General features: G+C 40.9%; 1 protein-coding gene across 1 annotated transcript in view; it reads left to right on the top strand.

Moving 5' to 3' along the window:
- The window catches only part of adam28.1 (ADAM metallopeptidase domain 28, gene 1), a 33,705-nt gene extending 19,493 nt beyond the window's left edge, over positions 1 to 14,212 (top strand). The window contains 18 exon segments of the mRNA NM_001246204.1: positions 30 to 92; positions 391 to 462; positions 1,951 to 2,120; positions 2,620 to 2,704; positions 2,998 to 3,128; positions 4,491 to 4,668; positions 4,999 to 5,088; positions 5,296 to 5,491; positions 7,272 to 7,374; positions 7,565 to 7,709; positions 7,904 to 7,984; positions 8,151 to 8,226; positions 8,728 to 8,827; positions 9,088 to 9,199; positions 10,417 to 10,479; positions 10,738 to 10,773; positions 11,238 to 11,303; positions 12,753 to 14,212. Coding sequence (NP_001233133.1) covers positions 30 to 92; positions 391 to 462; positions 1,951 to 2,120; positions 2,620 to 2,704; positions 2,998 to 3,128; positions 4,491 to 4,668; positions 4,999 to 5,088; positions 5,296 to 5,491; positions 7,272 to 7,374; positions 7,565 to 7,709; positions 7,904 to 7,984; positions 8,151 to 8,226; positions 8,728 to 8,827; positions 9,088 to 9,199; positions 10,417 to 10,479; positions 10,738 to 10,773; positions 11,238 to 11,303; positions 12,753 to 12,779 — 1,794 coding nt within the window. The 3' untranslated portion in view covers positions 12,780 to 14,212.
- Positions 14,213 to 15,934: the final 1,722 nt, after the last annotated feature.

Here is a 15,934-nt window from a genome sequence, read left to right as displayed (position 1 = left end):
ATAATTTTTTTTTCCTGTAACCTTCAAAGCAACAGCAAATTCTGAAGGCCCAGAAGTACATCCGCTTGGTTGTTGTTGCAGATAATTCAATGGTAAGCAAAACTTTAATGACCCGAGCATTGTGTATGTGGGACAGCCTGTAACCTGCCAGATGTTATTGGGGATGGTATGGGACCCTGGGAGATGGAGAGCAGTAGCAGACCAAGTATTTTCATATTTCCTGATACTATTCAGTAATGGAATTGACATATATATATTCTTATATATTACAGTTGGAAAAAACAACTTTTGACTGGCAGAGTATATAGATAGATACATTGGATTGGTCTGTGTGTTTCTGCATCTTTGTGGCCTAACTCATTGCGGGGTGCAATGTTTTTCTTTTTTCAGTTTATTAAGTACAACAAGAGTATCACCAACGTGAAGATAAGAATCTTCGAGGTTATAAATTTTGTCAATGTGGTGAGTGTGCGAACAGAAATTTCTCCTTCTAGCACATCTGAAATGTTTTAATTGGCTAGTTTGCACTTCAGCCGTCCATGAACCATATGCCATTTCTATATATGCGGCACTGTATTCTTCCCTTGGTATATTACACCTACATTATATTGAAGGTTTATATATAATGGTTTATATATATATATATATATATATATATATATATAAGATAGATGAAAAAAAGCTTAGAGACACTCCTGACCTACACCACTAAGGAAAAACCAGTATACAATTATCTAGTAGAATTAAGTCTAAAATAACTGGACTTTTCTGCGTTTTACTTGAAGTCCAGTTGTTTTAGACTTAATTCTACTAGATACTGTATATCATGACCTGGATGAATGAGAATCTTCATAGACAGTATACAATTACAATGCACCCATAGTTACTATATGTGGACATTGGCTTTGCCTTGAGCATCATTGGCACACACCTTGCAGCACCGTATACTATTATATTTTTATATATATACTGTCGATTTCAGTGCAGACACAGAGCAGTGCCGAAAAGCAGATCTACTTTCTGTGTGCCCTTGACCTAATTGTATTGAAAATAGCTTAACTGCATTTCTATGGGGGTTGATTGTTTTTGGGAAAACAACAGGGGTACAGAGCAGCTGGGTTTATCAAATATCAAAGCAAGTAACACCCCTGTTCTTATCCTGGAACAAGTGGTTTTCTCAGGCAATTGTGGTTGAAAACGGATCTAAGTTTCTGCAACTTTTTATGGTGATGGCCCATGGGGAGATTAGTTGCCCATGGTTAAATCTCAGCTACTGTGGTTGACTAATCTCCCCAAAATACCAATAAAGTGAATCACCAGTGGGAAGGCATACCAAACGCTTTGTTCCTCCTGCAGGAAACTTTGCATGACTTATTGCCAGTGGAAAGGCATTTCGGGGAGATTAGTCACCGATAGTAGCCGAATTTAACCACAGGTGACTAATCTCCCTGTGGGCCATCACCCTTAGTAGGGTAGTAGGGCTGGCTCCCTGTGTCGGCACTCGTATTGGTAGTTGTATACTGCTAAATTTGTAAGTAGTAATCTAGACTTCCGACACTCACCAAAGCTGATTTAACTGAAATTCATTTCTTCCAAGGTCAAATAATAGGCACAATATGTAGAGTTTGGAGTACTTTTGGTACTTGAGGTACTTGGAGTACTTTTGGAAAAGCCACAATATATGGTAGATTAGACACTCCATTGGATCATAGTCAGTCTGTCTGGGTTGAAAAAGAAATCTGCCCATGCCGCTTCTCTGTGATTATGTGTTTCACTATAAGGAGCCTCAGCTCAGTTGGACTGTAGGGATAGCCATAATGACTGGTCACTTAGCAGATATGTTATCCCATGTACGCCCTGTAATAAGACCTTGATAGGGGAGTTGCTGGTAAAGCTGCAACCAGAAGTCTCCCATAGGAATACTGCTAAGTGATGTGATTTTTTACACAGGTGTATAAGGCCATAAATACCTTTGTTGCTCTGATCGGGATTGAGGTTTGGAACACGACGGACCAGTTTAAAGTGGTGACCTCGGCCTCTGCGGATCTGGCTGCCTTCGCTGACTGGAGAAAGAATGTTCTTCTGCGTAGGACGCCGAATGACAACGCTCAGTTGCTGACGTGAGTGAAGACATAGTACTTGCTTCTTTGCTTTTGTCACATTATATAAGGGATCATAAATCCCAACATTAAAATGTTAAGTTATCCCATAAAAACAACAAACAAAAATTGTAGCCTTGCATAGCAACTATGGGCTATGGGGGTCAGTGATTCCCCCATTTAAAATCTGGAAAGAGTCAGAAGAAGGCGGCAAATAAATTAAAAACTATGATAAAAATCATTTGAAAAGTTGTATTTTGGTATATGTTTTTGGATTATTGATATAAAGACTTCTGATATTTGATTCGTGATCATTAAAAATGTGTTTTCCATACACCGTCCATTTTTTAAGACCAATACCCCATTTAACAACAGGACTTCTCTGCTTGTACATATACACTCTGATCATTTGCAAATAAGGGTGACTATACTTAGTGACAATGATGGACCTTCCTATTTATTCTAAAAGATTTTTGTTTTTTTAAAAAAAAAAGACAAGTTTGTTTGTTTGGTTTTTCAGAAATACAGATTTTGATGGTGCTACAGTTGGACTGGCCTACGTGGGCACTGAGTGCAGTGAAACCCATTCTGCTGGAGTAATCCAGGTATGGATTTTGTATATTGGCTGTAAGATCTATCCATATAGGATTACCACCTGTACCCCTTTTCACCCCCTTTTTAATGATGCCTTGGTTCCCTGGATCTCTGGCTGGGCATCACCATATGATTAAAAAATACTAGGATCAGAACCTTTCACATAAAGTTTCTGGCACTTTTATTTAAACCACAGTATATGCACTATTTTCTCCTAACCTCTCCCTCTTTATCAATTTTTGGTCCCTCCTGCATGTCACCCTACCCATATTTATTTGCTTATTGCCCTGCTTACTCTTCACAGGATCACAGCAAAGCTTCTATTGGCGTTGGTGCCACGGTTGCCCACGAGCTGGGACACAACTTGGGAATGAACCATGATACCGACTCTTGTTCTTGCAGTGCCAGCTCGTGCATCATGGCACCTTACCTCAGGTGTGTTCCATACACATTCCATGTATGTATTACCTTTAGCAAAATAGGTGCGGTCATGTAAAAAGGGGCGCGGTTCTGTAAAAATAGGAGCGATCGCGTGGCACCCGTGTTTCGCAAATTTTACCATAGTTTCGTAAATGTTTCCATAGTTTCCCTAATTTTACGGCGAAGCAAAACAGGACAGATTCGCTCATCACTAGTGCTTATAACCCTACAGAATACAACAACAAATAAACCTGCAGCTGGCTGAAAAAAGGCAATCACTGATTGGTTGCTATGGGTTACTGTCCATGGGCAAATTTTCCCATTGTTGACAAATGAGCCCCACTGTGCCTTATCTGTTCGTATTTTTTATTCTCAACAGCATCTGTGCTGTGCTTACATAACACTAGGCCCACTGTGTCTCTCCACAGCAGGTACAACTGCCTCTCTTTTTCTTTCAGCATAGGTATTCCTCTGTAAAATTTTACAGGGGGTGCGGGGTGGGGGTAATAGTAGCAGCATATTAATATTACTGTTCAACTTTGAATTAACTTTTAGCATGGCATAGACATTGATATTCTTAGCGATTCTTTGCAATTGGTTTTCATTTATTTAGCTTTTGGTTCAGCAGCTTTCCAGTTTGAAATTTCAGCAGCTATCTGGTTTCTAGGGTCCTGTGTATCTTAGCAACCAGGTAATAGTTTGAATTAGAGACTGGAATATGAATAGTAGGGGGGCTGGATAGAAAGATAAGATAAAAAGTAACAATAATAAGAAAATTGTAGCCTCAAAGAGAACTAGCTTTGGGATGTTGAAAGTTACAAGATGTAGAAGAGGAAGGCTAATAATTGAACAACTATAGAAAATAAATAATGACGACCAATTGTAAAGTTACTTGGAATAAGACATTCTATAACATAGTAAAATAACCTACTCACTTTAGTGACAACTATTTACCTGTATAAGGATTATTTTACTTTGACAAAAAAGTCACATAACTTTTCAAGATCTTTATGCATTGCCATAGAAGGTACACCATTCAACTTAGTAGTATATATATATAAAGAGATTTGGAAATTCCAGGTAAAGGGTAGTTGCATGGCCATTACTTTTATGTATACTAATTTATGGAATTAGTACAAATGTCTAAAGGTGGGCAGTCACGGGCAGATTTTTGCTGCCGTTTCGGGTTCTTTAGACCGATTCGGCAGCTTATCTGGCCGTGTATGGGCACCCCCAGCTGGCTGGATGATAGATAGATAGAGAGCAGTAAGAGGGTTCATTATGTTTTATATAAAGCTTTTATATAGTCCTATGTCTTCCACTGATCTTACTTCTCACACCATCTCCAACATCTGCTCCTTCCTTGTCTCCATACAGTGTTAACACCCCGCGTTTGTTCAGTAGCTGCAGCTTACAGAACTACCAGGATTTTCTCCTTAGCCGAATGCCACAGTGTATGCTGGCCGTGCCGCTGAAAGAAGACATTATAGCACCTGCAGTGTGCGGGAATAAGTTCACCGAGATTGGGGAGGATTGCGACTGTGGAACAGTAGAGGTAATGGCCCTGGCCAATAAAGTTTGTTACGTTATAGAGGTTGGTGAATGTTGAGGTGGCTGCATTGTTAGCTCAGCTTCCCAGCAGAGAGGGTAGGTGTGCCTATGAGAGAGCTTAGTCTACACATGCACAAATCCTTAACCTTATAGCCTAATAACAGTACACATTATGCTTCTGTCAAGCCAACCTATAGCCATGTGGGGGTCAGTTTTACTGACACAATTTGTGTCATTTCCCCCTAAACTACTTTATGCACACTGCTTTTCTGGGAGATACGATGCAAGTAAGTGACTCCAGTGCTAAACATTATACTGTTTGACCTCCTTACAGGAATGCACCAATCAATGCTGTGATGCTGCCACTTGCAAACTCAAGTCAACTGCAAAGTGCGCTGAGGGTGATTGCTGTGACAACTGTCAGGTGAGTGTGACTTTCTGCAACAGAACCTGTGCCCATAGTGCACTGTGGCTCTGTAGGTAGCTTTCGACTGTCAGACCATCTACGGTACTAGGGCAAGGCTATTGCCAATGTAGCAGGCGTTTTACCTTTATTATGTGTGTGCAGAAGTAACTGGTAGGAATACACTGAGCCCATGAATCTTCTTAAGCAAGGTTTTTTTTCCCCCAGATTAAGAAAGCTGGAAGTGTGTGCAGAGCAGCCAAGGATGATTGTGACCTGGCAGATATGTGTGACGGGAAGTCCTCTGTGTGTCCCTCCGACCGCTTCCGAGTCAATGGCTTCCCCTGCAGCAATGGGAAGGGCTACTGCTTTAATGGGAAGTGTCCGACTCACCAGAGCCAGTGCACAACACTATGGGGTGCAAGTAAGTGGAAACAGGCCTGGATTGGGATTCAACATAGACCTTGGCATTTCAAGTACACAGAGGCCCAAACAGCCCCCCCAGCCCAATAAATAGTGACTGTCTATGGCATCTTACAGCAGCCCCTCTGGTATTTACCAGAACCCACAGATTGCCAGTCTGGGCCTGGTGGCAAGAACCTTAACATATTTGCATATCTGAGCAGTAAATTGTGTCAGAACATCAACTGGTTAATCTGTAGCTTTAAGAAAACCTTCTTTCTCTCTTTACCCTTTCATAAACACGATTGCATCTCTCTATATAGGTTTGAAAGGGAGAAAAAATATACATGTATGCATTTACTTACAATTTGTACTGTAAAAATTGTGCGTTTGCTTCTGGAACTCTAAAATAATAAGCAATATTATAGTCCTATGATAAAAATATAAGGATATAGGAGTCACCAAGGAGTCTTGTGACCACATAAAGGTTTGACGCTGAGGTCTGAGGTGACTTTTACTATCCTGATATTTCAAGGTAGATGGTTCATTATTTCTTATAATTCCTAACGAGTCGTGTGGAATGCTATAAGAATATATAATACAGATGTATTATAGATCAATAAGCTACTTTTTAGCAGAGAAGTCCCTGTACTAAACAATTAAATTACAAGGTAATCTAATAAGACACCACACCATGCAACCAATCTGCAGCTAGAAATGATTGGTCTGCTGTTTGAAAGCAAACAGGTGATTGGTTAATGCAGCCTACAAGACCTGGGGCAAACATTGTACACAGTACTGTAGGGCCCACTTTTAGTGTCGAACTGGCCTACCGGTACCAGAGAGGATGGAGTACCGGAGAGGGTGGACCTAGATCTTGTACAGCCGGATATCACCTATATGTGTGTATAATGCATGTACACTTTTTACTGTTAGAAGTGCATAGAAGAGTGAGAATGTTAATTCATTTTGGGAATATTTCATAATAAAGAAATTCTAGGCCTAGAGGCACTTGATAGTAGAGAGTGCCAAGTGGCCAGTTGCCAGTGTGTGAAATAAAGACTGCAATGTATCAGTAGCTGGTTCCAGTACTGTGGCTGCAGGCACACCCTACTACATTCTTTACCAGCATATTGCAAACATTTCCATTTTGTACATCTCACAGCAGTTAATTCCTGAATTTATTAGAAGGAAGCAAGCAGTTTAAGGGAATGAAAGTACTGTAACAAGCACATTACAGTGGGCATGTAGTTACTTGCTAAAGATGTATTGATTGTGGCATAGCCTAGAGCATCCAAGCTGGCACCCTAACTACACTCGCTTTTATAAACTGAAGCCAGTGCTAATATGCTGGACCTGTCCATGTCTGGACTGGGATTAAAAATAGGCGCAAACAGCCGCCCACAGGCCCAATAAATGTCTATGGCACCTTACAGCAGCCCCTTTGGCATTTGCCAGAACCCACAGATTGCCAGTCCGGGTCTGTCCAATCTTCATGTTAGGTCAACATAGTAGCCGCAAACCTGCCCCTTGGGGTCAGGTATGGAGGAACAGGGCCGTTCTTGGGTGTCTGGCTAGTTGGGGTCCTGTGCAGGAGCCCTGTGTTTATACAAAAGACTTTACTTCTTTAAGCCTCATAAGAAAATTCTCCTCTTCTCACACAAATACAGAATGTGCCTTGAAGTATTATATAGTTTGATTGGAAAACTATTACTATGGTGGTCATCAAAACACCTGTACTCACTTTCTGAATTTTTGTTATCCAAAATCCCTCTGTTTAAAAAATACATTGTTTCTCTTAGGTTCTGTGCCGAGCGAAGACTCCTGCTTCAACGTGAACACAAGAGGGGTTGACTACGGCTACTGTACCATGGCTGGGGCTACCTATGTTCCTTGCAAACCTAAGTATGTACCCACTAACACTATTTTACTTAAAAATACGACTAATTGCAACTGACCAATCAGCACTAAATGCTGATTGGTTGCTGCAGGTTAGTAGTTTGGATTATAATCACACTGTTTGGGGATCTTCCCCTAGAAATATATTTTTGGTCACACATATACACCCAGGCTAATTTGTTTTTTGTGTGTGCAGGGATGTAAAATGTGGCATGCTGTTTTGCTATGGAGGCAGCTCGCAGCCCAGTATTTATGCTGCTGTCGCAGAGTTTTCCAGATGCAGAGCAGTCCTGGCTCAAGGAGGAATGGTGCAAAATGGGACAAAATGTGGAGATGGGATGGTGAGTAGAAGTAGACCAGAACAGATCATGTATAAATGTCTGTGATGAGTAAAATGAAGTGGGACTTGGTAATACTGGGTTAACCTCTGATAACTAGTTCCACAATATCGTTAGGGCTACAGGGCCCTGTAATGGTGTGAGTTGCAGCTATCCATTTCCCTGGTCTGGGATTCTCACTGTTTTTCCTTTCCCAGGTTTGCTACAATGGGGCTTGCAGCAGCATTGAAAGTGCATACAGATCAACCAACTGCTCTGCCCAGTGCTCAGGACATGCGGTAAGTTCATGGGGGTGGGGTACGGGGTTCAGCGATGCAAGCAACTAATGTCACTTTCTACGCCAAACTAAAAGTTTACTGTATGATGAACTGCCCCTTTAAGTAACTGAGGTTTATACTGATTTAGTAGTACAAGTCGTGGTAACAATGCCTCATTCCTCTGCAGGTTTGTGACCACGAGATGCTGTGCCAGTGTGAAGAGGGCTGGGCTCCTCCCACCTGTGATGTCGCCTCACCAACGAGTAAGTTCCTTCAATGTAAATATGGCGGGCGAGGGAGAGGAGATAAGGCATTCACTGACCTTGGTTCACTAACCTTTCCCCATGTTGGTACAGATATGGCATTCTTATGGACAAAGATATATGGAGGGAGGGGGGTCTTTCTTTCAGTGATTATAGAAGTCAATTAGATATGTGCAATCTAGGGAGGTCAGTGTGGCTCGCAGTGGAAGGGATCACAAGCCACTTTATCACAAAAGACAATTAACTTCTTGTGATTCATTTGCAAGCAGTAATATCCAAAGGGAAGATCCATGTGCCCACACCCTCACTTTCTCCTCAGCGGATCAAACAGGTGCTGCAATATTGTATTGGGTTACTAAGGGTCAATTTTATTAAACTATTAGTCCAGTTGTACTATATGCATGTGCATTGGAGAATATTGCTAGTACCCTCTCACCAGAAGTGGGAGCTTCCTTTGTAATAGCCTAATGTTATAGACTAATGCCAACCTTTCCCTTACAGATATCATTATCATCGTCGTGGTGATCGTCATTGCTCTTGCCCTTGTCATTGGACTTGTGTTTCTGGCAAGATTCTACAGAGGAAAGGGGAAGAAGCAGAGGTAAAAGTCATTGGTTATTGTGTGTGGATACAGTGAGGAGTGGGACACATGGGTGGCTGGGGGCAACATCATGATAGAGCCTAGGTAACAGTAGGGGTGTGGCTAAAACTGGCCAAACACGTTTAGATTTTAGTTGGCTTACGACAAACGTTCGGATATCAATCATACGTTTTAATGCAGTGGTCTAAAACTATCATTCCGATTGAAATTGTAGGATTAAAGTCCTAAAAATAAAACTGATCACTATTTTTTCCCATCAGTTCCAGCAGCTTCCCAGCAACTGTAACTGTTGAAGGTTCCACAAATCCATCATTTCGTAACCAGCCCCCTCCTCAGATGCAAATGCCTTTGCCCCAAGTACATAAACCAAAGGTAAGCCGGCCCTGCACCATGAAATATTCTGCTCATCCATGAATTCTGCATTTTGACCAGCAGAGGGCACTCTAGCCTACTATAAATAAATTAAACAGTTTAATTGGACAAGAAAGCAGTATGTATGTATGTATATCTTTATTTATAAAGCGCTACTTATGTACGCAGCTCTGTACAGTAGAATAGATTAATACAAACAGGGGATTATTAAGATAATAATAGATAAATACAAAGCACAACAATAAATACAGATGGATACAAGATAAATACAGTTGCAATAAGTTAAGAGTCAAAGACACAAGAGGATGGAGGTCCCTGCCCGTAGAGCTTACAATCTATATGGGAGGGTAACTTACAGACACAAATAGGCAAATATAAGTGCTGTAGGTCACAGTGGGTGACATTACAATATAAGTGCTATTTCCCACATCAGGTGCTGGGTGAGTGCTCCAAAAGGTAGTCTTTAAGTTTGGTTTTAAAAAGACTGAGGGAGGATTCTCTCCGGAGGAAATCAGGGAGGGCATTCCAAATGTGAGGGGCAGCAGGGCAGAAAGGTTTAAGGTGGGAAACAGCAGTAGTAGTGGGGGGCACAGCCAAGCGATTGCTCTGCGAGGAACAAAGGAGTCGGCCAGCAACGTACGGAGACACAAGGGAAGAGATGTAGTGAGGAGCAGAGGAATGGAGGGCTTTGAAGGTTATAAGAAGAAGTTTGTAGGATATTCTTTGTTTAATAGGAAGCCACGATAAGGCCTTTAGCAGGGGAGGGGCCTGAACTCTCCTGGATGAGAGGAGGAGAATTCTGGCAGCGGTGTTTAATATAGACTGTAGGGGGGAAAGATGGGAGTTATAATCACAATTCAGTTAATATCAATTTCATAAGTAAATAGAAACATATTGCTTGATTACTCAATGAAAATGCAGAACTGGGTGTACTGTATATGCCTAGCTTTAACATGTTCTTAAAACTATTTTTATATATTTTTTTTATATTTATTTAACAAAGCTGCCACTGTGCTGTCCTGCTGTACTGTATGTCCAAGCTTTCAGTCATTGGCACTGCCCTCAAGCTTCTGCCCCATAATGCATGGCTATTGTAAAAAAGTCAGGGCCCCTACCTCATTTTTGGCAGGATTTATAAATGCCTGAATGAACTTTGCCTAAACTTTGCAGCAAATATATTGACGTTTTCCCCACTGACCAAAAATGTTTCCCTACAGCCGGCTACAGACAAGTCGTGGCCACCCAGCCGAGTTGGTTACCAGGCACCTCAGTATTCTGTGGTAAGTTGAAATGTTGCATTTTGGCTAGTGCTTTAGTACATATTCATGTCTAGAGACTAAAATGGCGTATGTAGATCTATGTTGTGAGAGAATAGCAGCAAGCTCTGTCTGACTTTCAAGACAAAACCCCTCTCCAAGGACAACCCAGGAGCTGGAAATAAAAATTCAGTGGGACCCCCAAATTTAATGAATTTTGGTGCAGCCAGGGCACTAGTACTTGCCTTCTATATGAATAATACTTTTTTTGTTTTTTTACAGACTACAGCCTCACCTCAAGCTGAGCCAAAACTAAAGGTAAGAGGTTACTGCTGTACAGATTGGCCCAGCACATCAGTTGCTAAGTTGCACTTATCCGACTGATTGTTCCATGGCTCAGTTAGCAGTAGAACCATAAGGGGTATATTTATTATGTTGTGTAAAAAGTGAAGGAAAACATTACTGTTGTTGCTTTTTACTGTTGAAATCTAAATGCTGATTGGTTGCCCTGGGCAACATCACTGTTAATGCTTCCCCCCCACTTTTTACACAGCATGATAAATATACCCCTATAAGTATAGTCCCACCTCTTTGTTGTTGTTTAATGGCTCCACCCAGCACATGTACAGTAGGAGGCCATCAAGCAATTAGGTTTCCCCTTAGGCCGCTCAGCTGACTTGTGATTGTCTAAAGACAATGAAACAGGGACCGTAATTAGAACAGGTCATTTTAATTTACTCCAAATGCTTTGTATTTATTTTCTTTCACTTTGGGCATTTCAGAAACCAACGGTGGCTCCACCCCCTGTACCTCCTGCTAAACCAGCACCTCCTCCTGCACCACCAAAGGTAAATCTTTTTTAAACAAAGTCTCCAAACCATGAGCGCTGCTACACTCTGATTGGCAGGTACCACATGATCATAGAGGCCATTACTATGATTTAATGTGAGACGGGTCTGCTTGTGCTCTACTTCTAATCTACCTGTGACCCTCATTTATTAGATATTCCTAACAACAGGGCAACTTAAATAAATACAGCTAAAAATTAATCAGTGCTGTGATTGGCTGTTGGTTCACCCCATAGACTCCCAGTGTGCTGCAGCTTTTTATTGGTGGCTTCCGTGTGGTTTTACCCCTTTATTAATTTGTACCAGTTGCACCCCTGTTACAGGACTCTAAAGGGGGCGTTTACTAACTTTCGTATTTTTTTTTTCATTATTTGTTTTATTTTTATGCTAAAATTCAAATGTTTTGCCATTTATTATGTGTAAAAACTAATAAATTCGAAAGAAAAAATACACCATCTAAACGCTGTCGAGGTCATTTAGAAATCAATGGGAATCTGTCCTGTTTCCAACTGGAAGATCTTCTTTTGCTTTGTGGTTTTGGATTTTTTGGATGCTTCATTTGTTGAAAAATGCAAAAAATGATTGTTTTTTCTGCATATTGTTTTTATTTCCCCGTGCTTCTTTTAAAAGGCTGTATGTAATAAATCACTTGGCATTTGTGGTTTTAGTGGAAATGAGTTTAGCCGTGTTTTCAAAAAAACTCTAAAACCACAAAAATGAGAATGTTGATAAATGGGCTTCCAAAATGTCTTATTCCCTAAATGTACAGGGGCTCATAAAGGAACAGTTCAGCGTAATGAAACTGGGTAAAATAGACAGACTGCGCAAATTAACAAATGTTTTCAATATAGTTAGTTAGGCAAAAATGTAATCTATAAAGGCTGGAGTGAGCAGATGTCTAACATAATAGCCAGAACTCTACTTTCTCCTTTACAGCACTCTAAGCTGTTAACAGTAGCCAATCAGTGGCTTGAGGGGGGGGCATATGGGCCATAACCTGCATGCTCACAAACTGAGCAGTGACGTCCCATGTGCCCCCCCCTAAAGTCACTGACTAACTAAGAGGTTAGAGAGCTGAAAGCAGGAAGTAGTGTTCTGGCTATTATGTTAGACATCTGCTCACACCAGCCTTTATAGATTACATTTTTGCCTAACTATATTACAAATATTTTTATTTTGCAGTTTCATTTTTACACTGAACTGTTCCTTTAAATAATTTTGCTGTGGGGTCTAAACGCTACCTGATCATTGGTTACTATAATAAACAAAGAATTACATTATAGTGGGCTTTTGGTTAAATCAAACTCACCTTGTGTTGTCTGTGGCTGCCATTACCTAGATATAAATTGAGGAATGTAATATTGAGTCAAGAATTCTACCACATTATCTATTTATTGTATATATTATATTATTATATATATATCTCATATTCTATTATTATTATTTCAGCCCCTGAAACCCCCCGTGAGGAATTGATGTGGATGACGCCCCAGAAGAGGTTGTGGCTAGTACCCTGCGTGACTACTGCTCAGCACTGTATTTAGCCCATGAAGAGCCAGCCTGCACCCCTCTAGCTATTGCTAAGCCGCAGTTCTCTGAACATTGCTTTGGGGGTCCTGGTACTGTGGTGTGACCCTGTCAGAGAGAGACTGTGCTTTTCTGCTGTTCGGAGGGTTTTTACAGTGTGGTGTTGGGTCTTCCTACCTATGTCATTATCAGGTGCACGTGCCACCCATGCCTTGGCTGCTTTGACCTTCTCCCACGTGGCTGGGTGGGGGTCCAAAATCCCCCTTTTATCTTGAACTGTTTTACTCCCCTGTATATATTTTAATTGACTATTTTATGATATATTAATATCTTTTTTTTTAATGTTAATATATTTACTCTGCGCAGCTGGATGAAACACTTAGGGTCATGGCAAAGAATAGTAGCAGTCAAAACACCCCATAAACTTGTCACCCTTTTTAATGCATAAGCCATGGTGCTTGCCATTAAAGGGGAACTTTCCCCTGCACACATGATGCCAATAAGGAGAATATCACAGTGCAATGCATTGTGGGTTATGTAGTTCCTACATGCTGTCTGTAAGCTGTGGGGAAGTTGTTACAATTTGTAACATCAATGTTTTAGTTCCTCCTCCCCTGCCAGGATTTCCAGTGATGCAGAAAAAGAAGAACTGTTTTGCAGTTGGATTTCAGCAGATAAAAATGGTAATTATACTTTTTGAAGAAACAGATTACAGTGATAGTTATATCAGGGGTTTCTGTTTTGTGTGGGGCTCTATAACAAATTTTGGTTCGGAAGCCTGAGTTCCCCCTAAAATATTAACAGTAATGACAGGGCCATTTTATCGGTCTTTAACCACCACTGTTTTCCACTGGAGGGCAGTAGCAGACCATGGATGTGAGAATCCCAACTGTGCCTTGGGAGAAGATTGTCACGCTGTGTACATAGTCACACTATACATAGTCATACTATACTACACTATATCAGTGTTGCTCCTGGTACCGCAGCACAATGTGGGTCATTACAGGTCCACTTATCTCTTTTGTGCAAAAAGGAATTCTCAGGGCATTATGGGTATCTGCCATTTCTCATTGTCTCTTTTTTATGGTTTTAGAAAGATAATTTTTTTTTCACTTTCTGTACTGTAAATACTTGTGTAAATAGTTTATGTCAAAGGATAGTGTAGGGATTTGTGAGAATGAGTGAGTGCCGGGTATTGTGGGGCGTGAGTGAGCTATTTATTGGTGTGTGCCGCGTGGTTAGTCCCTTACAGTCCGATTGGCTTTTAACCCTACCTGTTTGATCGCCGGTACATCTAGTGCCAACTACTGTGGAAATGACATTTTTTCAATATATTTGCCCTTTTATGGAAAATGCTTCTTTTACTGTTTTGTACAACTTTATATATTTTATAAAGTGCAACTTTCAATAAAATCTTGTTTTATCAAGTTGCTCTGTGGAAGAATATATTAAAAAGAGGGCAGGTAACTGGCACACCGAGCATGGGGAAAAGAATGGTGAGAGAGTTGGTTTTGTTTGGCAGCAAAACTAAACACACATCTGAATGTATAACGGTTCTTAAATATTGACCACACTGGTGGACATGAGAACCACAGCTGGCTGGCCAAAGTCAATGACCCTCTTTGATGCATCAAATAACCCAAAACCGCTTGTGCACAGATTTCCTGATACATGAGAACAGTGCAACTGCCTAACACATTGCTATAGTGTATTCATTGCCTGTTCTAGTTACTAGCCACTCCTTGTTAACCTTCATATGGATTATTTGTAGCGTTTGGGTCCACTCAGGTGTCCCAGGAACCCATGGTTGAGACTTCAGCATACAGTGTACCTAGGCCCATAGTTTGTCCTTCAAGCTTATGCCTCATTTTCCTTGAGGAGTCTTCAACAACTCTTTCATCAGTTCATATGGCATATGTATCCATTTATACTGTGTGTGCAAGAGAGAGAGGGTCCTATGTATATAACCTACGTGGCAAGGGCACACTACTCACTCTTCAGTGCTCAATGGAGCAACAGCAGCTTCCCTCCTAGGCATTTGGTTCACACCATGATACCAGCAGAAAGATAGAAGATAACTTGAAACTTAAAAGAAATATAGTCAACCTGTATTACATTATACTATAGAGTCCTATAAACTAGAGTAGTATAGAGTCCAAACGCAATTTGTTCCTTAGGGGAGCTTATTCACAGTGCTCCTACAACCTGTGCTAGGTCTCCTACACCTTTTTTGTGCCCACCATCATTGTGCTTGTTCCAACAATGGCTGTCCACCAGATAAATAAACACAAGTATGTAGATTCATGTCATTGCCTGAGAAGGGACAAGGTTGCATCATTCAGATGTTGACAATGTGTTGCAGCGTCAAATATCCTTTAGGTAATATCATTGTAGTTGCTGTGTAATTCAGTCCAGCTCACAGGATATGTAGCAAGACTGTGGTTCAATTCATTTCCTGACAACAAAAAACTGTAGAAGTACAATAAAGGAAATTCAGTTTCCACATGTGTAAGGCAGGTTTGCTATTGGTTCTGCCATCCATGTACAATAAGAGTTAGTGGACTGGGGCTGAAATTATTGTATCGTGGGACACAGTGACTTGTTAAAATGGTCAATGTAAGCAAAAGGCAAATATATATGGTAGGAAAGGGGAGAAACTAACATATAGGGCATAGAGGTGGTTTGCCAGAAAAAAGAGAGGCAGAACCTGCTGGGCAGAAATAGAAGGACCCTACCAGAGGTCCTAGTTGATCTACTTTTTAAAATATAACCCTCCACCTTCAGCAATGGTTTTTGTGAGTCCTAAAATAATATGCTGTGGTGTCCAGTATTGTCTTGTTGTGCCTCTTAAAGTATAACAATGTTATTAATTGTCTGGATGAAGGCCATGTAAATAGACACAATAATGGGTATTTACACCACTGTAAAGTAGTGCCAACACTGCAGACAGCGACATTCATGCCCCATTTAGAGCTTCAATTTTTGGTATTTAGCTGAAATCTCCTTTCCTAAAATTGCAAGTTGTGACCATGGGCCATTTGAATTGTTTCGGGAACAGTAAAGGGGTAGTTGCAGCACGGAGGGACCCCAGGGTATGTGGCACA

The sequence above is a fragment of the Xenopus tropicalis genome, chromosome 3 (genome assembly GCF_000004195.4).
Source record: "Xenopus tropicalis strain Nigerian chromosome 3, UCB_Xtro_10.0, whole genome shotgun sequence".
Lineage (NCBI taxonomy): Eukaryota > Metazoa > Chordata > Amphibia > Anura > Pipidae > Xenopus > Xenopus tropicalis.
The sequence above is the reverse complement of the archived record's forward strand: the minus strand, read 5'-3'. Positions and strand labels throughout refer to the sequence as shown.